The following is a 27,245-nucleotide window of genomic DNA, read 5'->3' as shown; positions in this document are numbered from 1 at the left end:
ATTTAACCCGTTGAGTATTAATTTCCTAATCATTCACAAACTCAGAACTACAAGGTTTTCAGTTCAGTATCTTTACGTATATTAAAATGATCTATGTTGGTGCTAAAAATTTAAATCCTTGTAACCAAGTTTGTGTCGTGTTATTTCTTATAAATTCTTTTGTAACGTAACTTAAAAAAAATTAGGTTCTGAAATCACATGAAAATATTATAAATTAGTACCAAAGATAAATTCAAATATTTAATTTTCCTTTCATATATTGATGTGTGTAAGTGATTAAAATATTCCTTCTAGAAAAAACGATCACCTTAAAAGTGATAATTTTAGCATGAATTCCAATACAATGATTGTTCTGTTATCTAACAGACAAGATAATATTATAATAATCAACAAGTGTTCGTTTGATATTTAAAATTACAACTAATTTTGGATGAAACGAAATTTTATTAAGTATAAAAGAATTTCCTATTACCGTTAATACAGCTCTAAAAAAAATATTTTAATAAACATGTTAACAAATCAGTATATATAGAATAACAATTCTATTTAAACTGATTTGGATATTTGCATGAATAATAAACAATAAAAAAGTAACATGTCACAGAATAAGGATGTATTGTTTATGATTAAAGACTTTAAATATATAAAATTGAAGTGACCGTGACACGCCTTAAGAATATTTCACACAACAATTATACTTACAGAACGTCCAGATATTATCAACGGTTTATCTTATCAAATGTTGCTTGATTTTTTATTAATTATGTCTGACAATGCCAACTTGGACTTAACACAGTACAGTCAAAGTTTAAATGAAACTAATATTTTTCGGATAAACTACGCGGATTTTTATTATTTAAAAAACTACATAGTCCCGACGTTTCGGTTACTTTTCAGCAACCGTGATCTTGAACGACATCTTGTCTGCCCGTGATATAAATGTTCCAACTTTTTATTTAAAAACTGGATGACACTACATACAATCCCGATTATAAACATAATTTCGAATCTTAGATCCACAGGAAATATTTCTGACATTGATGTTTGTTATGCTGCATTCGGGTCTTCTGTTTGAGTAACGAAGAAAGTCCCAAAAGCAACGTTTTAATCCACGACAAGTAGTATGTATAACCGGGAACTAAATAAAGAAAAATAAAAACTAGTAAACAAATATTTGAAGCGGTTCCAACTGCTAATATTAAAAATCTTAATTTGAAAGTTTAAAAAATAACAAAGAGCTAATTGTTATAAAACCATCTACAACTATTGTGAATAAAAGTATACCTGGAGTCCCGCTCATATCCTGTATCGTCGCAATAACCATTGTACTGGACAAAAAACGACCACTAGCAACATTGTAAATACACAGAATTGTGGATAATATAACAATCTTCAATAAAATAAACGTTTTCATGGCATCTATTTTTTTCTTTGGAACGAAGTCGTTGACGATAACACCAAGACGTTTGTTCTGTTTCTCTTTTTCGTAAGAAAGTGCAATTCGTTTTCAGATGCTTCCGATGAGGCGTGTAAATTTCGAAATGTTCTTTCATATTCTTCAAAACGCCCCTTCGTTGCCATGCTGGACTTTCTATCCAAAGCAGAGGCAATATAATAGCGGTGGCTGGCATGATAGCTACTAATGCCACTTGTCTTTAAAGCAAAAGTATACTTAGTTCATGTACGTTATAATTCCTATATTCGTGCCAACATTTGTTCTTCTTCTGATACTTCCAGTACGGTCGAGCCAGTCCATGTTCAAGCTGCAGAAACTTGACCACAGCTAGGCTCTACCACCTACAAAATTCATTCATCATTTAGTTAAGTCTCTACGAAGATGTTTTAGATTTAGGGAATGCTTTCGCTTGAAGAAATTTTAAGTGGACCTTGTTTCTATTGAAATGCAATTAATTTCAAAATAAGTCAGTAATAGCTCTATGTTAATATCCGCGCCAGGGGTTATTCTATTTTCATTCACAACAGCAAGGAGATTTTTTTCTAAATATAATATTACAATAGATAACATGGAATTAATGAAAAGAATTCCTTAAAGCGGCACTTTCTGATAATCCCATGAAATAAAACATAAGAATAGAAACATACATTTCACTGTCAAAAATATTGCTTTAACACAAACGACAAGATACAAAACATTCAATGCGTATTTAGTCATGGCTTACACTTGTCGTTACAAATGATATTAGATCAATAAAACTAGAGATGTATTCATAATATTCAATAAAACTATTAGACAATTAATTGTGTATTAAATTGCCACAAACCAATAGTTTTACGAGTGAAACATTTAGGAAATAACGATTTTATGAAATCATCAGAGCTGATATATTTGTACTGTATATATTAACTACTTCATTTAAATACCGATACTAATTAAATATGATACTGAATTCAACTCAAGGACGGATATCTTTAGTTTAATTCATCCGCCAGCATTTGTTTAAACAAATATTAGCTGTCACTAATTACACAAGCGAATTTTTTTCTCTGCTTTTGTGTTCAAGTAATGTTATTGATAAAGAATTGTATAATTATATTTCTTATTATACTTTCCGTTATAATGGCCTTGAAATTTTTGTTTCAAGTAAACCAATAGATATAAATATATATAAAAAGAAGGATATATCGCGCGAATAGTGGTACTAATATATTTTAATGTTTGCGCCATCTAGTGGTGATAAGTGTCAATAATTTATCCTTATATTTTAAATAATGCATTATTTATTACAAAAATGTGACAGAAATACAAATTACAGATAGATACTGTTTTGTTCATAAAATTAGGTTGTATAAGGTCTTTAAGTACAATTTGCTTCGTATTCTATAAATTCAGATTGATTTAAATGTGTTTAAAAATAACACTCATAAAAATAACACACATAAACTCTCAATCAAAATTGATATGTTCAGCGCTTTATCTTAACTTTGTTATAAAAGAATTTAAAATTAATCGGTAGCGGGAAACCGTCGTGCAGCGCCGCCAATAAACTATGAAAGAACGTTTAATTTGACAATATATAGATTCATTTGTTGTAAAATAATTTGTTAAGAGTAAGTTAAGTTTATTGACTATATTTAGACATATTTCTGTATGTTTCATAATTTATTGAATTAACCAATGATAACTATTTCCTGTTAAATGAGAATAAATGAGACGGCCTTTCATTGTTAATTGGCACAAACTTACAGTCCGAGTAGATCACTTGTGTTATAATGCACTGTAAACAAGAAATGCCTGGCTCGACGCCGACATATATATTCCTAATTGTCCATTGAAAGATATTTGCGATGATTTTATTTTTCTGTGTCATGGAAATAGTTAGGAAAACAGTATATAAGTACGCTTTTGACTGACTCCAATTAGAAAGATCCCAGGTCACCTGATTCTATCCGGGCTGGGGTCGGGCTGGCAACCCGGCTCCTGTGAAAGTCCGGCGTCGTCGGGGCGGTCCTAATTGCCGGGATCACCCCCTTTCTCCGAGCGAGTAAGTCCGGTCTTTGCCAGGACCGGCCAGTCGCTGGTGTGCCCTGTCGCTGACAGATCCGGGGTGCACCAACATAGCGGCCGATGGCTTTCGCAGTGGTTTTAGTGAATAGGGACCTGCCCAGGTCGAGTCTCACACATCCTCTCCGGCCCCACCAAGGCCGGTGAGACGGCTCGTAAAAAGAGTTTCCCTGCGTCATCAAAAAAAAAAAGGTCACCTGATTCTATGAGATTTTCTACCTTATTCCAGTTTATTTATAAAAATCTTATTTCTAACTTAGAAACATCATTTAGGCCCATTAGAAATCATAAAAGTTACTGCATATTATTATTGCTATTTCATAATTGAGTGTTGTTAATTTAAAACTATTACGACAAAGTAAAAAGTTACAATGCACGTTGTATTAATAAGAAAATGCAAGTTTTTGGTCCACACGTGGATCGTTTTATTGCTCTTTACTTGGAAATGAAATAAAGGTAATACCCTTTCCCAAACTACAGTTAAATAAATAAAACAATTCCGTGAAAATTTCTAAAGTAACTGAGTCAAACTGTTTTTCTGCCTTTATTGTTTTACCTTTACTTACATCACATACTGACGGTTAAAATAAGACCAATGTTTGTTGACAAAGAATCTTAATACAAGGAAAATATAATTGGGTTAATATATTTTACTTGTAATTCCATTCTGAAAATAATTATTTTATCATATAAATTACACTAATATATTGTTGTTTACTTTGGGACTAGATTTATAATGATAAAGTTGTAGAATAAACATCGTGTCGTCAACACACTTTACAATTTCATGATAAGTTTAAACACTTAAGGTTATCATATATACGTAAATTAAAAAGAAAAAATGATGATTTTACTAATATATCGTAAGCGTGCTTGAAAATTGCAAACAATATATTACTTTGGAAATATATATATTAATATTCAATAACACGAGTCTGAATTGAAGTTCAAAAAAATATTTAAGTAACGACAAATTTGTGATGTCTCATAGTATGAAAATAACTAACATGCACTCACTGAAATATAGAGGTGATAATGTCTTGTGTCTGTGTATGTCTTGTGTCTGTGTATGGTGTATGTCTTGATCATGTTATCTATGAAACGATTTGTCGTTTAATACGCGTTTTTCATTCGGTTTTATTAAGATGTCTTTAGTATACACACGAATGTTTCTAAGGAGTAATCATACCGTATATCTATAAAGATATATCCAGTACGCGGTATGAATACTCCAAAGTTAAATAATGTATATATTTTTTTGTGTAAATAAGGAATAATGTTCTACATTATATAGGTGATAGAGTAAGCTCTACCTGAGGTGAGGTTAAGTAACTACAGATCGAATATAGGCTGGCTCGACCGGGGACACACCACCCTCTCACAGAAGATCGGCGTGAAGTAGTCTTTAATGGGTGCGTTTCGCCCGATGAGTGAGAGAGCCGGTTGCCCTTTCCCTGTTATTTCCTTATTCCCACCCCTACCTCTTCCTAAACAACCAAAGTTGGCAACGCATCCGCAACAGAGATGTTGCGGATGTCCATGGGCGACGATCACTACTGCCCATCAAGTAGGCCGTCTGCTCGTTTGCCACCTTTCACATAAAAAAAAATCATGATATTCCATTTAAAGTTTATTTTATTACAGAAGCAGCACAATACATATACATCGAACAGTATCGAAGAACTCGTATAAATACAACCGTTAATTTAAAAAAATCCAGCCTCTATGTTTATAGTAATTACTATTACTTTTATATAATTGATTACGAGTAAGTATATCTATTTGAGTTGTTGGCCGGGTAGGAACCACCCATGGAAGCACCTGGTTGCCTGCGAGGGGGTTTTGAAGCAAACACGTGCTATTTCTTTCAAATCGCGAGCATCCAGAACTAGTAAAGCTATCGCGTGATCATCCCTTCCCCATACGAGAGCGCTTAAGAGCACACCGTCATCCTCATCCTGAAACAATAGTATTTAATCATTTAAATGGTCTATATTACACGTGAGTCTCGCAAAAAATAATTAGTGAATTATGTATTTTAAGCCTAGACAGTTACTTGATACTTTGTTAATTGAACATTATTATTAAAATCATGTCGCAGTGTAATACAGTGTCAGACAACTTGATAATGATGTTACAATCTGTTAAATCTTACCACAGCCTCCGGACGAGGCACGAAAATCGGTTCACTTGGATAGGTGTCTTCTTCTAACCATATTTTGTAATCACCGGTTTTTGTATCCACTTTCACGAGCTGAAAAATGTTAATAAAATATATTTCTTATAATTTTGCTTCACTAATAAAAAAAATACAATTATATTTACAAATATTTAAATACTCACATTGCCCGAGTCACTTTTACCAATGTCGGAACCGATGCCATAGAAATATCTGTACGGTTTAGCTGTGGAGTTAAAGTAAAAAATAATTAATGTTGAAGGAAAGGTTCTGTTGTTCTATAAGTTGCCGCTAAATAACATATATAGTATACATTTATATATCTTCACAGTTCACTTATATGGAAAGTGGCCCTACCGGTACGATTAATTTAGGAAATCCTAATTAACGCTTTACAGATTAGTGATCTATGGGAATATTGCTGTACATAAAATACTGAAGGCATTTAAATACCAAGTAACATACTAGTTAGACTTTTACTATTAATAAATAAGCGATGCTTTTACCATTACAAACATCGTAATTGATTCTCGGAGCCTCGCATCCAACATCAGCGATCAACTTGGCTTCCACCTTACAGTCGACCGCGTCCAGAGGTATTTCGAGGCGTTTTGCACGACACTCGCACCATTCACCGTACTCCGGATTAGATTGCATTGACTGGAATTTGTAATATTATTTAGAACTATTTGCAAAATTCGGTATTGTAACAGTAAAATCTTACTTTTATAGCTCTGGTGTACATGGATTCAATGATTTTTCCGTCTTTGTAACTGCACAAATCAATAATAACTTTCCCATCCGATTCAAAGCAATTGATGATGTGCATATAAAATATGGTGTCTGTTGTGTATCTGGTCTCCTCGCCGGTTATTCTGTTAATAAGGACTATTTGAGTCTGTAAAAATCAACAAAATATTTTAAATAAATGTTACGTGTGAAAAAAAACGCATTTGGTTCATAAGAAAATGTAGGTACATATTTTTTGGCTAGTGTAATAAATATAATACTACTAACGTCTTGATCTGGATAGCTGTGCAGGACGGAGGAAAACGGGGCGGTGATAAATACTCTCCGAGCCATACCCAATAAAGACAACGATAACGGATGTTCAATTATCACGAAGTAGTTTTCCGTTATGCCTTAAATGAAATAACGATTATAACGAATGCTAACGGATTTATTACGATCATGAAATTTAATTTCAAAAGGTATGTACCAAATGAGTGCATGTATGACGGATGGAGTTTCCACCTGGGAGTCATGCTGGCGACTATTTCCGCTGATTCAAACATATCTCCTTAAACATAACAGCATATTTTAAACATTACTATACATAAAATAGATTATATTTCATATTATTATACATTACCTTTATCACTGTATGTAAACTTAACGACTACGTGTTTAAGACCATTTGTTTTACTCATTCCTAGATTGTAAACGTCTCCTGTAAATGTTTAAAATAAAACAAACGTTACCACATTCAATAAAATGTCACACAATCCATCACTAATGTTTATATATAAACATGTGATTTTAATGAATATTTTTATTTCTTTCTTCATGATATTGTTTTAATAAAAAATGTATAGAAACATATCTTTATAAAAACAAATTTTATTTTATTTACTTAGCGGAATTAAGTTATAATTATTACTTGTATCTTTTTAAACTTTAACTCAAGCATAATTACGTGAATCGTTTTCAGAATAGTTTTATTTAAATGTTACTCTTCATAATCTACAATAAAAATAAAAAAAGGTACTACATCCTTTTTATTGTTCTATTTTTATGCAGTAAATTCCCTTACCATTTGGCATCACATGTGGGTGAGCGGTGTGACATACTATTAAAGACTTCTCTATTTCTTTCTTGCCAACAGTTTCTAAGTTTCTGGGATCTATTCTGTTAAACAAAATATTCTAAATTAAAACACATTTAAGCAACTTACGGCTGTTTATTATTGTTGGATGTATACTGTATTAGGTTTTAATACACTAATAAGGAGGTCGAAGTTTTATCGTATTTCAATAAATTTACACTTTAACTATTTAAACTTAACTATAAATAAACAAGAGGAATATAGTGTGACAATTTCATCGGCTAAACCAGGATTCCAGCAAGCAACTTGCAATTCACTAGGGTCCGATACAGTCCAATGTAATTATAGTTAAGCAAATTAACAGCCGCTCCCTGGGGTGGGTAATTGCTAAATTAATGCTAATTAATTGTCATATCTTCACAGAATACTGGAACGGAAGTTGACCGTAACAGGAATGAGAACTTTTTCATTAAGTTTATTTTCATTTTTTAACCACTTAAAAAATTAACTATTCGTATTATACTGAACAAATTACATTGAATATACTGAGTGTCTCAAAAAGGCGAGTCTACCCGCATAGCCTCTGCTTAAAGTAGTGGATAGATAAAGTAAATCAACAGCACATCAAAGCTTTCAAACAATCTGCTGTGGACCTCGCGCTCACCTAATCCGGCTACAAAATTGGTCCAAATATAGAGAACAGTGAAATTCAGAACTAACAATTAATAACTAATGACTTTAAATTAAAACTTACTCATAAATAACGGGTACTTCGGTCATCGCATAAATTTGATCTCCAAAGGGATAAATAGATACTGCGGTGTTATCTGTTCTATCTCGATTCAATCTGAACGTTGAGGATATACTGAAACAATAAGAATTGTAAAGTGATATTTGATCGGCTATTGTTTGGATAAAATTTATGGGCTATTTACTTTTCATGTGCCTTCAAAAACATATACCACAGAATCGTTAGTGTAAGTTACATAATTATATTTTTTTAACACTCATTATTTTAAAATAGAACAGTGTAATATGCCTTAAGTTTGCCAAGTTCTGAATAACTAAAGCAATACATTGATGGAGGAACGTTAAATGATCACCAGTGAGTTTCTATAAAGAGTAAGTTAATGGTAAAATTTCTTGTTATTATTGTTTGTCGAAACGATTACCGGTCAAAAATACTGCGACAGGGGTCCGGTACAGCCGTCGTGCCGAATTCTGTGACCACGATGCGATTGGCTGCCATATTCTTTTTGTATGTCTCAGACTTCACGAATTTACATTGATAAGTAACTTGACCCTCCGATATATCAAACCTTTAAAATAAATTTATATATAAAATAAAATTAAAAGTAAATAAAATTAATTTTCTGGTATGAGTTCTTATAAATTCTAGCTTTTATTTCATATAGCAAAACAGTATACACGAAGTATTTGTTTGTCTGTTTCAAAAACCCTTAGACACTAGGTAAACGATAATATTATAAAAATTGATGCTATTTTAACGATATCAAAAATATTTTACAATGAACAGTATTTTGAACCTGTGTAACAGAGCCAGTCCGTCAAAGACGTGTTCATATTCACAATCACCGATTTTATTTCGTCCCGGACCATTCCTGACGAGAGTACCTTGGAGCCACGAGGGAAGTTTACCTGAAATATATATAAAAGTTATAAAAGTTTGTATAAAATATTGTATATAATATTTTAAAAAACTTGCCAGACACCTTCTGAAGCAAGGAATCTTAAAATTCTTATGGTTTTAGCATAATTGGGCAATGGTTGGACAATTAGATGATAATAACTTATTTAAATATTATTAAAAGCTTTCATTGGCCAAATTACAAGATGATTTTACACAAACAATATTAAAAAGCATTAAATGATAATCGTGTTTTCTACTGTTACACATGGAACTGACCAATTAGGTGTATATGTTTTGTTTATCAGAAAATAAGTAAGGTCTGGCGGCTGCGGGATCTCGGGCTATATGTAAAAAAAAACCTCACCCGTCACTTCTCCACGAATCGGTTCCTGTATCTCCTCCTCACAATTCCTCAGCCATATATTCATATTGTAATCGTATAATCTTTCTGTATCAGACATTTTTATTCTCAGTAGTAGCAATTGATCACCTTATTCTGCAACAATAGAAAGAGTAATGAACTTATTGCAACCTTATCTCCAACAGCTCATTAAATGTTGATAAAGAACGTTTTCAACTCTTCGAAAATACTGAACGAGTTAGCCGGCATCATATCCATTTTATTATTTTAAATGAGGTCAACAATTTAATAGAATAGGTCCCCAGGGTCAGAATGATTTAAGTTTCGACGTTCTGACAGCAAAAAATCAGAGTAACGAACCTATATGTATATATATATATATATATATTTGCAGCTTTTGTCGTATGCCTAAAAGCCTAAAGCAGCCGGAATATTTTCGCTAAACAGGAATTTTAACAATTAAGAGTGACTTAAGCTGAAATATTTAAAGAGTTCGTGGGAAGCATAGTACCTTACTTTGAAGAGAATGGTCGATTTCGGTACACTTGGAACTGGAAGTACACACATACATTGTGACAGGAAATTGTGATGACGCTACATTTTAAAAGGGTTTATTTTAATAGACAACAAACTATTTCGGATTTCTCAGAGTTGATTAAAAATTAATTTCACCGTAAGTCAGTTGGCCTATTTCACCGTCAGTTGGCGTAAGCCAGAAAGACGTTGTTACTCTGACAACGATATATATGATCGTTGAACATGACATTGAAAAGACCGGTCAAAGGTGATTGTAGTCAGGTGAATCATTCGTTGAGTAAGTCGTGAATGCCCAAAACGATATGAAAGGAATTGTTAAAAAAATTTAATGTTTTCTTGATTATTTTAAAGTCTCTCTCTTTTCTTGATTATTATCAGTAATTAATTGATTCGCCATATGGGTCAGGAGTTCGGTCGGAGTGTGTTATAATCAATTTAAATTACGTTTGAGGAAAAAATAATCTAAAGCTGCATATCTCATGCTGTATTGAGCAAAAAATTTGTCCGCGAAATCTGAATAGACTACAAGGTTCCTAAATGTTTTCGATCCTTTTTGTTGAAACGAAAATAGATGGAAATAAATTTCAACGCACAAAGCCTCGTCCGTACAGCCGCGGAACCTGAATTCTGCAGAGCATTTATAGAGAGTCCTTAAGTTTTGAAGAAACATAATGGCACATGACACTCGAAGATCAATGTGAAAATCTTAATTCAAGTGATGGTAGCAAAAATAATTATTGATATAACATTCGAATAAAGATCTTTCAATATGCAAACTCTTTGGATCAGTTAGGCCTGTATAAAACTTTTGACGAACTGACATTAAAATGATCTTTCTCCATAACTTTATAAAATATATTTTATATACACACTAAATTTATATATTTTTGATCTCTACCTAAATTTTCTCTGCTCATAATAGTATTTATTTTAATAATATTGCAATGCAATTTCCTATATCAGTGTGACATCCAAAACAACACAGACTGGACACATGTTAGTTCGTCTCGTATTTTATATTACCTTATAATTTCATTCTCCGGTAGCGATGAAAATATTCATCAATTTTCGTACAAGTACCACCTAACATTTTAATAGTTTTCATAAGTCATAAAAATAATATATAATTTTGAAATTATTGTCCCCATACTCGACAAGACGATAATGATTATGGGAAGATATTTTTAAAAACGAACATTCTCATATCTCTAAATCTTTAAATCCAACAAACAAAGAAATATACTCACCTTTCATTAATTACTAAAAACAAAGAAAAATAAAACTCCGTCTTTTTGATTAAATTAAATCAAAATATTATTTACTTATTTTTATGTCTTATTTTATGATCAACAGAAAATAATAAACAATTGAAACAGCGTTGTGTTTTATATTAAAAAAAAACACTTGTACCTTGAAATAGGAGACTCGACCTTGATCTTAGTTACTAGATAGTTATTATAACAATATTTTAGCTTTTAACAATTCAATAATCATCTATAATTTAATAGAATATTTGCAATCAATGTTGTCAATAAATTGTTTACGACACTATTATATCTGTATCTTGAAAGTTGTGATAATTACTTGTAAAATACTGCTATATAATGATGACTTGGTCGGAGGTTAATAAAACCTAGAGTTAACAGATGATTAATATGCATTTATTATTAATTTTTTTTGTTCATATTATTGTTTGTCGTCGAGATAATAAAACCTTGATACCGATGCAGGTCAACTTTAAAATTTTTATCTGAACACAACGTTCACATAGTTAATTTCAATTTATATATTTATTAATAAAATAAAATAAAAAAAATCTCACCAAACACTCTGAGATTGAGGCGCGGAAACGCTATGAATATTATTAATTAAAATCTTAAATTTAAATTCAACCAATCGGGTGTTTTCATGATTGTTATGTATAATAAAAAAAAATCATTAAATAAATTTTATAAGAAAATAAAGACAAGCAGAGTTTTCCAGTCGTTTATATTCACTGATCGCCAAATCATTGCCGATCCGGCTTTGAAGTAAACTTTCATCCCAATTAACTGTCACTTTGAGTTTCGTAAATAACTGTTATATATTGTTTACCTCATACAAACGAATTAATCTCTTTGTGTTTGCTTCGAAAACATAACAGTACTTTATCAGTTTACGTATGTGTGGTGTTAAATAAGTCACAGAAGAAAAATATTCAGTTTTAAATTATAATAACGGTGACACATAGCTACATCTCAGTTAGGAGAATAGTATTTATTCAGGGAGTCCGGGAATATTGAAAAATTTAAAGATTAAATATTAAACAAAAATATTTTAAATTACTCTGTACTTATAAACGATTGCTGCATTTTATTTACGGTAGCATATATAATATATAGATAATTTATAACTTTTTAAAGTATATTTGCCTATTAAGGGATACATATTAACCTCTTACGCACATCGTTTTTAATATTCTTTTTCGTGTAAACAAAGACCTAAATATGAATAAGATGAAATAATAAGAAGAAATAAAGGAAAAATACACAAATAATCTTTGTTCTCGTCTCACACGTAACGACACTGACAAATTTAAAAGACATTTCCATAAATAAATAAATAAATAAATAAAAAGAAATATTACTCACCGTACGCAACGTCCGTCACGAAAATATCTTCGCAAAACAATATTAAAATAACGTATTCAATTGTTTTTAAAGTACTCGTGAATCACGGCACATGTGTCTCGCTTGCTGTCGGTGTCCAGGATGAAGTAACGTTTTAGCACCAAGCTTTTGTTTAATAATAACTTCGGAAACAAAACAACTATCGTCTCATTCCTCATTTAACAGTAACTCTACGTCTGCCTCGTTTAGGGAAGTATTTTGTTTGCTCTCGTTTTTAATAAAATGAGTAAATATACGTAGTAGGTACAACTCTCCCGCATCGGACTCCTTTCAAAAGTATTATGTCATTGTCCAAATGCAAACAATCTCGAGTGTTTGGCTTTTATATTTATTTATTTCTTTTTATTTAATATCGATTTATTATTACGTTTAATTGAATGTATAGCGCAATAATGTATACAGATAAAATGCTATTGGTATGTTTGTTTGTGTAAAATGTGTAAGGATATTGTTACAGATTGCGATGACACTTTACAAGATGTGTATATGCTTGGAAGGTTGCAAACCAAACCATTTACTATATAACATTATGACTTAAAATTAATCTTTTTGCCATAGTAATCAAAGGGTATGTTTGTCGTTTATTTACTTTATCACACAGGTTAATCGAATGATGTAATGAATCAAAACATAAGCCATTCTACAGATAACATGGGTCACTCAATACTCAATCCGCGTCACAGCGCTATTGAACCTCATTGAAGACGTCTTCTGTTTTCAAACATAAAAATCATCCAAATGTATCTAACCTCCTGTCGACCAACATATTTAAATTCAGAATATAAATAAAATTTTTACTTTTTATATAATAAAAATTACAATAACAAGTCATTCTATGAGATAACTTTGGTACATGTATAAACTACTTCGCTTATACCACTATACATATGTATATTTTCAACTTAATCTTTGTTTTATTATTTACTAGGTAATCAATTCATCATATTTGTAGTAAAAACATTCACAACAAACAAATAGAAAACCGTTTAACTTAACATTATATAAAACATTATACATAAATCACAATAAAACTAACGAGGGGTTTAAAAATTATCATAAAACAAATGAGATGTAATCATAAAATATGGCATGCATTTTTACAATAACAATTTAATAGATTTCTGAAGTTATGAATAAAATTATACGTCGGGTAGAAACCACCCATGAAGGCACTTAGGAGTTGGAGACGGTGTCGTGAAGGTGCACCGAGCGAGCTCCTTTAAGGTGACGGCGCACAGACATACCAGGGAGACTGAGTGAGAGTCGTCAGCCTTCACCAGAGCGGTTAGAAGAACACCGTCGTCCTCGGACTGGAGATTGAAGGTTCAGGATTTATATGGAAGTTTAACTCAATAGGTATTTTAGAAATTTTCCGTTGAAAAAGTAAAGTAAAGATTTCAGCTTAAACATTCAGTAGTTGCATTTAAAACGTTTTGTCTTTAGTTTTGAAGAAATTTTGTAATCCGGTGTAGAATTAACGGTTTTATATACATATATGTCAAACAGCAAATTATATATTTATAATATTAATTAATTGCTCAACTTCGATCAGGACTCACAGTTTATTCGGTGTGTATTAATATTTTTGATTTACCTTTCCGTCGCAACGAGGCACGAAGACGGGCTCGCTCGGATAACAGTTATTATCAAACCAGGTCTGAGTTTGACCGGTGACTGTGTCGACTTTTATTATCTAAAAAATAATTCTCAATTAAAAAAATCTGCAATAAAAAGAAAGCAATAAATAATGTAAGACAACTTAAAGTCCATTAAAACTTTAATAATACTTTATGTAATTGTAATTATCTTTCAACTTAATAAGAATATATTAACATTTAAAAATAATGATTTATACTAAATAAAAACAATGCGATGCTTTTTCTTGATTCAAATACCGTTTATTTGAAATTTATTTTTAAGTCTTTTGTATTTATTAATAATTACAGTTAACTTTATACACAATTTAATATATACATATATATATTATTCAAAATTATAATATTATTTTTTTTATATAATTTACACTATCGTCGAATAAGTATATGAAGGTCAATTATGAGTTATCTGTTGAACTTAAACCCAGGACAGATGAACATCACAGACGTTAGAGAAATTATAAAATATACGTCTATGACAACAGCTGTTACTAAACTCACCAATCCAGGATTCTCAGCGTCGACGTCAGAGCTGATAGCGTAAAAGTATCTGTAAGGTCTACCTGAAAGAATAACCCAGAAATACAACAAGCCATACTACACAATGAAAAACTACATATTCATTTATATAAAAGTAATATGTACGCGTTTCTTATTATTTTGAAGCAGACACTTCCGAAATTTCGGTTACTTCGCAGCGACCGTGATCACGGGCAGATGAGATGAATAATATATCTTAGATATTAATTTCATAAATTTTAACGTAACAATAAAGTTCCTTCATTACTAACTGTTTCATTTAAATGCGAGTTTGTTTTTTCGTCGTTGCTTGCTTTATGTAAATTTTCCAAGTCGCAATAACAAAACCCGTCAGTATATGTAGATATCATGATAGCTTTAGGTTTTTTATTATAAGAGCAATTTTCTATAAAACACATCTAAAAACATGTTATGATTTGAAATATAGCGGCATTATGCATTCTTATTTAAAAAACACTTTTCTTCAGTACTCTTACGGCTAGTTTGAATAGCCACTACATGTGAACCGTTAAGTTTGTCATTCAGAATTTTTCACAGAATACATTACTAGTGTAGTTCATTGAAAGAAAAACGGGAAACGCTTGTTATGTAGTGTCACGATGAAAACTAGTAATAAATATACATGTAATACTAACCATTATAAACATCGTAATGAATCCTGGGTGTCTCGCAGCCCAAATCGGCCAACAAGCTCGGCTTGAAGTGCGTCAGAATGGGCGCATTCAGGTCTATTTCAATTCTCTTAGGTCTCCCTCGAAACCAATCCGCGTAATTTGCGTTAGTTTGCATTGTCTAAAAACATTATTGTTATTTGATATTTAGATTATAAATTATAATGTTAAAAAGGATCAATGTTATATTTTTTAATTAAAATTCTAATAAATCACGCGGATCAGTCAACAACGGTTCTTATAATCAACCGCTCGTCCTCAGTCTTTCAGTCTGAAGTCTGAGTCTAGATTTTTAATAGCCGGCTTGGTTTTAAACTTTATTTTTGTTATGTAATAACAACAATAACAATAGCTTTGCGCATGACGGTATTTGTACAAACTTACCTCAATAGCTTGGATGTACATGGCGTCCAATATTTTGGCGTCCTTGTACGAGCACAGATCTACTATCAGTTTGTTAGCAATCTCGTAACAGTTAATGATGTGGAGGAAAAATAGTGTCTCCGTCTCATACCTCTTCACCTCTTTACCAGTTTCACGATTTATTAGTACGATATTCGTCTAAAATTTAAACATCTATATTTATTAACAGATATTATAGTTTTTATGTATACTTTAAATCTTTGAAATAAAAACGGCACAACGGCATGGATCGCGGGAATAATATCTATTTAAAAACTTCAAATAATAATTTCATTAGTTCAACAGTTAAAAACAGAGTATTTGACTTATGTTCTCTAAAACCTTGTTAAAAACCTTGTAAACTGTTATTCTTAACCTTATGTTCCGGGTACCACTTCAGGCTGGAGGCTAGAGGCCGGTTCCTGAGCTGATTGTGTACCAGCCTACATATTGACACGGACAGGGGCTGTTCAATTATGACGAAGTAATTGGCCGTTATCCCTGTTGTATGAACAAAATAAAGATTGTACAGAAAAAAAAATTAAATTCATTAAAGAATAATTTTAATATTTAGACTTTATACTCAATATATTTTGTGAGTTTAAACATATAGTTTTTTGTCATCAAAATTGAAAGTGAGTAATGTGAAAATCTTACAAAAATTCCGTCTCAAAATTAATAAAAAAACATTGAAAGGTTTCTCAAAAACTGTATCGCATATTAAGTATGACAAAGAATTATGTATCTATTATTGATGTTTTTCTTTATCCGACTAGCAAGAGAGAGCAATGTTTTAAGCGGAGTTAGTGTCCTAGTTAGATAACTATATTTAATATCATCTGAGAAGATACCAAAATACAATTAATTATAGAACAGTTTTGCAAAATATGTAAGATCAATATTTTATGCCAATTTTTACAAAAGAAAACTATAATAAGCCGCGCTAGGCTTAAGTTAAAAGCGTTTAGAAATGCAAACTTTTGGTTGCATCTGTAACAGTAAGAAAATGTATTAAAAATAACAAGGAACATAGAAACATTATTAAGATGAACAACATATTTACCAAATGTGTGCATGTACGCCGGGTGTAATGTCCAGCGAGGTTTCATACTGCCTACTATGGTTGCGTTTTGAAACATATCTCCTGTGGAATTATAACCACTTTATATATTTCTTTATAGCGAAAACAATAAAGGAAACTTTGATTTATTTATCCAGTTTAAAATAAATTACTTATGATAAAAATTTTTTTTATATTTTTAAACTCACCTTTTTCCATAAATGGAAACTTAACAACGACGTGTCGAAGTCGGCCTTTAACAAGAGACATGCCGACATTGTACACGTCACCTTAAAGAGTTTATTTTTAAAAATTGTCATATATTATGAAGCACAATCACAGTACGCAATCATTGTAAGCGCTTTGACTAAATTAAAAAAAAAATTGACTGTCACTTGAAATGTTAATAGCCTTGTCATTTCGTGTAACCTACACACTTCATGAAAGCTGCTTTAGATTTCTTTGTTGTTAGATTTGTCCATATTGCTAGATTCCTTGATCCATAGTTCCAAAAAGATTTCAATCGGTACGAAAATAAAAATAAAAATATGTATGTACAAGTATTCTGTATGAATATAATTATACTGATGAGCAATTTTTACAAAATGTTGGTTTTTCACACATTCGATATGGTAATACGTACCATTAGACATAACATGAGGGTGGGAGGTGTGGTTCACAAGAGCGACACTATCCATAAGATTCTTTCGCTCCATAGTGTCCAACGTCACCGGATTTATTCTAGAATTTCAAAGAAACCACATAACATATCAGTCTGCCCTCAAAAAAAAGAGAGAGTAACCAATTCATTTCATTATTGTATATTTTAGGGTCAAAGAAATAGTTTGAATAGAATAAAAAGTAAACTACAGCTATACTAGACATCTTACTTCTCTTTTTATAAAAATATAAATTTGTACAAAATCCAAATAACCGAAGATGTTAAATATAACTATATAACAATGAGCCACCTATGAATGACTGGTCCTTCTGTGAAAGCATACATTTCGTCTCCGAAAGGGTAAACTGAAATCATAGCGTTGTCTGACAAAGCTTCGCCTGGAGAAAATAGCGTAGCAAATCTGCAAATATAAGATATTCACAGTACTAGTAGAATAACATAGGATATAAATATAAGGGGTATTTGGTTTATAAAAATATTCCAGATTCATAATCCTTACTAATTAAAACACGGTTGGATACTGTTTAGCCAGGTACCTAATTTAATTTTTCATTGTAATTTTGTGTGTTTGTACAAAAAACTCTTTATATTTCAAAGTGTCAAAAAAAACACGGCTACTTTGCAGTTTTGATTTGGCAATAAGATATTATATTTAATAACTTCAAGTAGGAAAAATAAAATCTTAAAGAGTAAGTTTGGGTGACAATAAGATTTACCTCATGATCCGAAGTGTCCAAAGAATATAAAATAAAAAATTATGTTTGCTATATTTTGAGATTTATTTACCTTAGTGGATAATTGCCTTCATATAATTACTTATATAGAAAAACAACTATTACCTGTCGAAAATCGAATGACAAGGGTCTGGTACGGACTGAGTGCCGAAGTCAGTGACAACTATACGACCCGCGGCCATGTTTCTATTGTAGGTGTTACACCGTAGAAAGCGACATTGATAGGTCACTTGACCATCCTGTATATTGAACCTGAAGATTTAATGAAAAATATGAAGTGGCCACACAAATAAAAATTTAAAAGGGGGATTTAAAAGGGAGCTGCGTGAAATCACGGTACAAGTGAAACTTCATTCGAAACGTAAGTATTCAAATAAAATTATTCGTAAATTATTCGATTTAGGGTGATTAAATTTAAGAAGATGGAGATGACAATTATTAAACAATGGAAATTAATGCTTCAAACTTTACATTTTAATGATAATCTGCTAATATAATTACAAAATACTTCATAAATAGAAAAGTTTATTACTGAAATAAACATGATTAATACTGTGCACAATAACTAAATGTTATATATACATATATATATATATGTTAACTAATTCGAGCCATTTGAAGCCTTACTGGCTTTGGCTGCTCTGTCCAGCGTCTTTCACTTTGCCCCTCGCTGGCTGTAATGACATGACATGAAATGACACAAAAAAAAATTAAGGCGTTGTAATAAAGTTTAACTCCAGATAAAAATGTCACTGTTTACTTGATTTGCACACGTACACAATGTTACATAAAAGGTCGACTTATAGGGTTATACTAAAGCTGAAAAAAATGTTTTAATATAAATTTGTACATTGTATTTCGTAATACTACTTTAAATTACTAAAAATATAGAGAGGGCGATAAGAATTAAGGTTCATGTTGCTTTAGTAGAGTTCAAAATGTTTCATTAAGGGTAAGCAAATAGAAACAATTCAAAGTTTATTTGAATGTAATGAGTTGTGATTGAACATTGAGTTTGCTATTTTATTTACCTGTGAAGTAATGCAGAACTATCAAACAGGTGTTTGAATCTCATTGAGCCAACTTTTAAAGACCCGGGACCGTTACGGAGTAGGCTTCCTCGGACCCATCTTGGAAATTCTCCTGGAAAAGCGTTATATGTAAATTAGTACTTCTTAATAAGTATTTCTTTTGCTAACCTGGTATACAAACTCATAGCCAGTGTAAAAACAACATAAATTGAATATATTTTAATACCTAGTAGAATATAGCTAACATCAGATCACTAGTTCCAATGTGGTCTATTTCAATCTAAAAATATTTATTTATTGAACTATAATACTATTTACATAGTACGTCCTGTATACACGCGTCTTCCTAAAACATTTTTATTTTAAAACTTTAGTCACGTCCTAGTCCTTAAAAGAGAAAAACATTAAATCTCTTCATATTATTTTTTTGCCCAGAAAATACTTTTTCTTGCCGTTCTTCTTGTCTCCAAAAGATGACTAATAACGTGTATTAGAATTTACCTACAATTAGTTTTACAAATCATAAAGTTGCAGCGTTGAGCGTTGACCTCAAACCTTCATACCATATACGTAAAGGACTTTTATGTCCTGTTATTTTTTATGCTATTTACCTGTAATTTCGCCAGTTATCGGCTCATTTACTTCAACTTCACAAGACCGCAGCCAGACTTGGTTGTCACAGTTTGGATAAAGTTTTTCTTTACACTGTTCCATTGTATTATTTATTGCAATTTTTTGTATTTGATCACCTTATGTAAATACAAACAAATTAATTATTTAAAGAACTATAAAAAAAATACTTATTGCAAGAAGTTACGAAATGGACAACACAAATAACAAACCTCTACTGAACCTAGCAGTCTGCGTTATATGAAAAGTCTGCGTTTTGATATGAAAAATAAGCGACTTGGCAGTTTTCAGAGCACTTCAATCATATTTCTTATAGAATTATCAAAAAAATGCTTCGTAAACATCGGTAGTAGACTAATCACATTGCCAAAAATAAACCGGGAACGACTAAGAAGCCCAGAGCGAGCGGACGGTGCGGTGATATTCAATGAAATAAGAGCTCTCAGGGCGGCTTCACCCCGACATAGACCTTCATATAAAACTGTGGTCCTAGTGTTCAAGATAAGGCGGGAGTCAAGAGCATATAATCTAATTGTAACGTGTTCGTGATGACAGAGCAATCTATCAACCAGTGTAAATTAATATCTTTATACATTTTTGATAGAAATAGCAAAAGCATCTGACAAGCTTAGTTTAAAATCATGACATTTTTAAATTGATATTAATATCACTATTATTCATTCTTACTCAGGTAACTTATTACGTCAACGATATTTCCGCAAAAAATTTAACATTATCCGTGAGTGTGTTTAATTCTCTCAACATATTTTATTGTGTAGAATTTTATTTACCGTATTGAGAGAGCCTTAAACGCCAACATACCTTAAACATAGTAAGTTAAATAGGAAAAGGAAATTCATATGATTGTTCAGGGTTAAGTCGTTGAAACGACAATAAATTTTAACAACATTAATACGAGACTTAAATTTATCCATAACAACACAATAACTTTATATTTATATAAACATAATACACATAAATAGCACACGTCTGTCTAAAACCGTGTTGTAAAATGTATTATCCTTTTTCCCTATTTCTATATAATCGCTTAAACTTTAGCCGCGCCCTGACTCCGTGAACTTGAACGGAATTAGAAATATATGCAGAGGTCATAAAAAAAAACTACTTTACAGTTGAAGAAACAAAATTTATTAACGACACGTGAAATGCATAGTATCTTTAATGACATTATATTAATTCTTAATGTATTGTATTCCATCAATAACTTGTTTATGTATATATATTTATATTCGTATTCAAATTATTTAATTGCTACCTGTAGCCTTGCAATCTGTAGATTTAACATTCCTATTACATATCTGCAATTTTGGTAACGTTTTAAATTAGTATCTGTATTATAGGAAATAAATTGGGAAATAAGAGATAGATGATAAAAGATGACCTAGGCCCTGTATAACTTGGAGTTACCATGGACTCCAATCATCAATTAGCATTGAACATCTCTAATCAGGTAATTACTTTGCAGTTGTTCCATCCCGAGTTTAGTTCGACACTCGCTAATATTGGATAAACATTAAAACGTTTTTTTTTTCATCAAAATTAAAGCGTAGATCAAGAAAAATGAGTCTGTTTATAATTTTAATCTATTCACTTATTTGTATATAGAAATTTTAAGTTCCTGTTGTGGAAGGGCAACAAAAAAGCTTTTTAAATAACTTTGACTGTTTTTGTTTGATAAGAAATATCAATAAAGCTTTATTAAAAGAAGGCTTTAAGTACAAGGTATATAATTAATCTTTTCTAAAATAATTAGATTTTTATATTTTTATAAAGAAAACATTTTGAAAATGCTATCAAAGTCGTAGGTAACAACCACATAATCTTTAAGACGTTAAATACACACGATAAAATATATTTATATTACAAAAACACACCAACTATTGCACTTTGCTCCTGACATTGAAATCGTCAAAGCCAATAGAATGGATTGGTACAAACCATAGAAGACGTCGTCCCTCAGAACCAATTGAACTTAGAATTAAATACTTTGAGCATCTTTTATTTTATCTATGACAATATTAAAAGAGGTTGTTCAACTTGAATTACAACTTTTAAAATACAGTACAGCACCTTAGCCGCGACTTAAAGATGTTATATAATTAACAAGGAAATTTATATAAAGAAGTCAACTTCTATAACGTACACCCGCCTCAATTTAAACCGTTAAATTATGTCGTTGCATGAATTAAAATCATGATGACGCTAAGAAATACTATCCTCGGTATACTATGTGAGTTTTATAGTGATTTTGAAGTTTGAACCCTCGCACTGTTTATAACTCAGGTCCTATACAGATTGGATGAAGCGTTGTAGGGGAACGTTCCGCGGCGACCTCGCCCCGACAAGGTCACCGTAACTACAACGTATATTATTTCGACTTTTATTATTTAAATAAATATTAATTTGTACTATGAATTCAGTTTCATATTAAATGTTTAAGTCGCAATTGGTAGTAGGCATCGCATAGACATAAAACTGTATTTAAACATTTCTTTTACGTGTTTTGTCGAAATATTCGTTTTAAGCTGAACATTACATTACCAAGTTCAAGTTTAGGAGAGAAATAGTAAGTTGAGTTTAATATGAATTAATTTTTATTATACTTTGTGTTAATTTATGTTTATTTAACGCCTGAATCATTAACGCTACTTGTATTCAAAATAAAATTTCTAAGCCTTCATAAAGTTGTGTTACAAAACCAGTCACGTGGAATAAGAATTGAGACTTCGCTTTACGAAAGTAAGTCACGTTTTTGACGGCAGTGTATTTATTGCTCTTGGTGTAAACTATAGGATCCAACGGGTATATTTTTTATTATGTCTCATATCTTTTAGGCAAGAAACTGTTTAATAGGACAAAGAAATTAAAAAAATTATAAGCAATTCTGGATTTTTTTTTCACATGTACATATGTATTTATGTCTGAATGTATTAGTACCCAACATTAATGTAATATTTTATTTGTTACCTTATAGTATTCTACGATTATCCTAAGTTAAAGGACGATCTATTTGTAAGAACAGGATGCTATGAGTCATTTAAAAACTCAATTTTCCGCTCATCATCACAATTACACAAAAACGTGATCATTTGAAGACAATGAAAAAAACTGCACGTGAGCATTAAGAATTTTATCATGTTTCTTTAATAAATAAGAAAAAACGAATCATTAAACATACAGATTACCTGTTTTTTTTAATAGCAATAAACGTTTGAAATAAGTGTTAGAGTGAAACTAAAATAATACAAGCAGGTTGTAAATTAAAAACAACGTTTTCAGAAGATGGATACAATTTTTCAGTTTATTCATACTTAAGTTTTTACGAGCATCATAATGCTCATAAATTTCAGTTTTAATAAACAAAATGACTAATATATTTTTAATTGTTACGCATGTTACATTTAAGTTTGTGTTTTTTTTCTCATGCAAGGCTCGCAAACTCTACAGGGAGTACAATAACAGCCTGGACATATTTTTGCTGGATGGACGAAGTATTCATCACCGACGGCGTGGCAGCGACCAAGATTCAACATGTCTTCCAAATCACATCTAAAATTATACAGTACAAGCAAAATCTTAATTCATTTAATGGCCTAGTGTGCTTGCATTAAATAAGTAGGGATAATATGTAAAAGTTTTTCATTCAAAATTTTTCGCCTATTATATATAGTATCAACGGTAGTTACTGGATAAAAAACGCGAAACGCTTCGTATGAAGTTTGAATGTTCATACTTAAGCTCAGCATACTCTTATATAGATTATCCAATAAATTTTCTCAACTACTCAACTAGAAACGTGAACCTACACCAGAAATAGTTTTGACGAGCCGTGAGTACTCAGCAAAAAAATTAAGTTTTTAAATTTAATTGAAATGTAATGAATGTTAAAACACTGCAGACCAATACTCATGATTTCAGCGTAACCAACTCGATCCACAAACAAATTAATATTATTCTAATGTGATCTATATTTAAATATTTTTTAATGAACGACGTATAATTATTTCTCATACTTGCTATCCTCTAGAAGTCTTGTCTCCGCTTCGTTCAAATTGGGTACCGCATAATCCTGGATCCCATTCTTACCAACAGTCACGGGCGTCGCACAAATCGTCATGTTGTAACATTTTTCAGGATGCGCTTGTTCTACTAGTGCGCTGTCGATAAACGTTGGTTTTTCGAAGAGTCCTTTAAGATGTATACAGACGATTTGTTAAGATAGAACTTGTAAAGGCCAAAAATATAATAATTTATAATTCAAGGAAAACCGGACTTGAACAAAAAAATAAGAAGCTTTTTGACCAAAACTTGTGACCAATACAAAGAGTTTAAATTAATATTATTTTAAAATCATAGAACGTGTTTCTGAGAAATCATTTTTAACCTTTCATTATATTGACAACAAATCTAGCGGTGGCGAAGCCGATAGAAAGATGACCCTGTTCACTGTTACTCTTCACTTTACAGATGATGTCGTCAGCTTCTCTTACGAGACGTGTAAGACAGTCAACCTGAGTCTATAGAAACAGGACACAAGAAATAACTACATCTACTCACTGTAAATACAATATACCTATACAAGTTAATTTTTAGCATATTTCTATACTAGGCATTCTCAAATTACATCGATTAACATGGATCTGTAACTCAAGCTAACCAGTAAAGCCTGACCTTAAACCTGATACTTATCAAAGGTCAGTCGCTTCTCAAGGGAATAATGGGAGGTTACTAAATTGTTTTATAGCTCTAACCTCTAGGGATCACCCATGAAATCATTTGCATTGTTTTAGCTAAACAACTATGTGATAGTAAAATGTATTAGATTAAACATTGTTATAGGAGTAAATTTTATTAAAGAAAAACATAACAGTAATATTGGAATTTCACTGCTGAATACTTCAAAAAATAAAATTGCATCATAACTAATGTACAAAAAAAGAAAGTAACATAGAATCATAATAGAATAATAGGAACGTAACATAGAATCATAAAATAGAATCATAATGAACTCCGCAAAATACGATACCTGTGGGAAATTGCTAGCATTACCAGCGGAGAACACAGGGACTCTGGTACATCGGCCGGTTCCACAGATGACGGGAGTCGACCTCGTCGATGGGTCAGATCCCGTTATGGAGCAGAACAGCTGGTTGGCTCTCATAGAGTTTATAGCGTTTACACCAAGAACCTTCCGCTTATCGTAAACTCTAGCTAGTTGCAAAGTCTGGGGATACACAATTGTCATAACCGGTAACCAGCTAGTTTAACTCAGATTTTGAGTATAAATATGAACTCGATTAATGTGTTCGTGGATTACAATTACTAACATGTATACATAGCGCAAAGTTGCAATCAACAGGGGGAGTCTGGATAGCTATTATTGCGTGGGGACAAAATTCAGCGCAGGCTATGGTCACTGTTCGCACATGCTGGAGGTTCTCGAAAAAGAGATCTCTGTCTTCAATATTGCAACAAGGCGGCATCACGTAATGACCGCCGCAGATGAGAACTACATCCGCGTCCTGGAAGATTGTGTTGACTCAGAAGGTCACGGATATTTAAATGAAACTAATATTTTTCGGATTACTACGCGTATTTTATTATTTTTAAAAACTACATACTCTTGACGTTTCGGTTACTTTGCAGCAACCGTGATCACGGGCGGACGAAATTTCTCGAAATAAAATACGCGTAGTAATCCGAAAAATATTAGTTTCAAAGTCTTAGATCTCATTATGTCACGAATATTTACCTGGTATCAACAACAGATTTGATTTACCTAACTACGTAAATCAAAATAAACCCTACTGAAATATGTGCTCTTGACGAGCATTTGCCTATAATAATATGATATTAACGGGTCAGTATAGGAACCCACGATGTAGTAAACATGGAAACTTTCCACATGGGTAGGTTCGATAAGATCTTTTCAAGTAGGGTCTTCAACATAATCCACTAAATGAAAATGTAGCTTACAAGTTACATTAATTCTCGTAGTATAATATTATTATTTTATATTTCAGTACCCATAGGGCTGTCTTTAGGTAGGCTCTTCCTTGATACGCTTCGACCTCTGTGCTGGTGTCTATGTGAGCCACGTCGGTAGCCATACCAAGTACTTTGTTATTTGGGTCATCATCATATAAAGCCAGTGTCTTTATAAGCTTTTCCTGTTTAAGGAACAGTGAGGCAACACAACCGACGTCGCTACCAGCGCCGACAACGGTCACCTTATCATCAAGAATGATAAAAACTTTAATATAGCAAAAATCGTCTAACATAGAATTACATCTAGACGTTAAAATGCTTTATATAATACAAACTTTTTTAGGTGGAAATCTTGGAACTGGACAGTATTTCTCACATTCCCGTTCGAGATGCGCCAAAGCCTCGGACATTACATAATTCTGGTATTTAGCTATAGTTTGCGATGAGACATTGTTTGATCTCAGGAGGAGCGTCATTTGTCGGAACATGCTTGCTAGTTACTATTAAAAATGATTGTTACTTATAATTCGTGGAGTACAACAGTTTCTGTTCTATGTTATTGTTTCTTTACATATTTCTTACTTATTTTACATTTTGTTGATCGTTGACGTATCCTTTTTTTGGGTTTGTCAAAATACGGAATTCGGATGACAAGTAAATTAAGAACATCGACAGGAAAATACAAAGAGATATTTATTGATAAAGTTTTTAATGATAAAAAAAGTCCAGTAAAACTTTTTAAGGCTCGATTATTTTTACACGAGAACATGGCAACGGAATTAAAGAATTATGGTTGTATTTTATCATCATTGGACAACGAGACACTCGATGCACTTTATCCTTTCATTGTAGATCTTCCTCGTATCTGGACGAACCGAAACGCTTCCTTCTTTATTATGGGCACAGAGAAAGTTTGTAAGTTTGTCTGTCTGTTTCCTTCGAGTTATTATATGGGTGTATTCAAGGCTAGAATGAATGGACTGATACTGATTTTTTTTTTTGGTGTCAGGTTGGATTATCCTAATGGGGTCCCACCGCCCTCGGGGAAGGGCGAAGGGAACTGTCGGATTCAAAAACCATCCCACG

At 31.8% G+C, this 27,245-nt stretch overlaps 3 protein-coding genes and 1 long non-coding RNA gene across 5 annotated transcripts; 1 reads left to right on the top strand and 3 right to left on the bottom strand.

Moving 5' to 3' along the window:
• Positions 1 to 5,138: 5,138 nt before the first annotated feature.
• Positions 5,139 to 12,850, bottom strand: LOC116768370 (carotenoid isomerooxygenase-like). 2 transcript variants are annotated; one of them, XM_032659072.2, is made up of 14 exons: positions 12,707 to 12,850; positions 9,543 to 9,674; positions 9,075 to 9,186; positions 8,700 to 8,846; positions 8,282 to 8,392; positions 7,516 to 7,610; positions 7,075 to 7,152; positions 6,922 to 7,002; positions 6,720 to 6,844; positions 6,427 to 6,600; positions 6,209 to 6,362; positions 5,867 to 5,928; positions 5,679 to 5,777; positions 5,139 to 5,481 (listed from the first exon to the last, which is right to left on the bottom strand). In XM_032659072.2, exons 2-14 carry the CDS (start codon positions 9,637 to 9,639, stop codon positions 5,302 to 5,304), a joined length of 1,515 nt encoding a protein of 504 aa, XP_032514963.2. In that variant the 5' UTR covers positions 9,640 to 9,674; positions 12,707 to 12,850; the 3' UTR covers positions 5,139 to 5,301. The 2 variants fall into 2 exon arrangements, with proteins under 2 accessions (XP_032514963.2, XP_032514964.2); XM_032659073.2 differs by lacking the exon at positions 12,707 to 12,850 and adding an exon at positions 10,051 to 10,226.
• Positions 12,851 to 13,291: 441 nt separating this feature from the next.
• On the bottom strand, positions 13,292 to 20,702 carry LOC116768369 (carotenoid isomerooxygenase-like). Its single transcript, XM_032659070.2, has 14 exons — positions 20,363 to 20,702; positions 20,132 to 20,269; positions 19,521 to 19,632; positions 18,595 to 18,741; positions 18,045 to 18,155; positions 17,717 to 17,814; positions 17,283 to 17,363; positions 17,077 to 17,157; positions 16,390 to 16,514; positions 15,996 to 16,172; positions 15,576 to 15,732; positions 14,902 to 14,963; positions 14,340 to 14,438; positions 13,292 to 14,055 (listed from the first exon to the last, which is right to left on the bottom strand). The coding sequence occupies exons 2-14, from the start codon at positions 20,232 to 20,234 to the stop codon at positions 13,885 to 13,887; spliced, it is 1,524 nt and encodes a 507-aa protein (XP_032514961.2). The 5' UTR covers positions 20,235 to 20,269; positions 20,363 to 20,702; the 3' UTR covers positions 13,292 to 13,884.
• An 818-nt stretch (positions 20,703 to 21,520) lies between these two features.
• LOC116768375 (uncharacterized) lies at positions 21,521 to 23,729 on the top strand. The gene is made up of 3 exons (XR_004353375.2): positions 21,521 to 21,621; positions 23,146 to 23,285; positions 23,602 to 23,729. It is a non-coding gene; the product is annotated as an uncharacterized LOC116768375 (long non-coding RNA).
• Positions 23,444 to 26,864, bottom strand: LOC116768371 (malate dehydrogenase-like). The gene is made up of 7 exons (XM_061524416.1): positions 26,495 to 26,864; positions 26,198 to 26,401; positions 25,499 to 25,693; positions 25,198 to 25,395; positions 24,556 to 24,688; positions 24,185 to 24,359; positions 23,444 to 23,720 (listed from the first exon to the last, which is right to left on the bottom strand). The coding sequence occupies exons 1-7, from the start codon at positions 26,645 to 26,647 to the stop codon at positions 23,573 to 23,575; spliced, it is 1,206 nt and encodes a 401-aa protein (XP_061380400.1). The 5' UTR covers positions 26,648 to 26,864; the 3' UTR covers positions 23,444 to 23,572.
• Positions 26,865 to 27,245: the final 381 nt, after the last annotated feature.

Source organism: Danaus plexippus, chromosome 4, assembly GCF_018135715.1.
Source record: "Danaus plexippus chromosome 4, MEX_DaPlex, whole genome shotgun sequence".
Classification (NCBI taxonomy): domain Eukaryota; kingdom Metazoa; phylum Arthropoda; class Insecta; order Lepidoptera; family Nymphalidae; genus Danaus; species Danaus plexippus.
The sequence above is the reverse complement of the archived record's forward strand: the minus strand, read 5'-3'. Positions and strand labels throughout refer to the sequence as shown.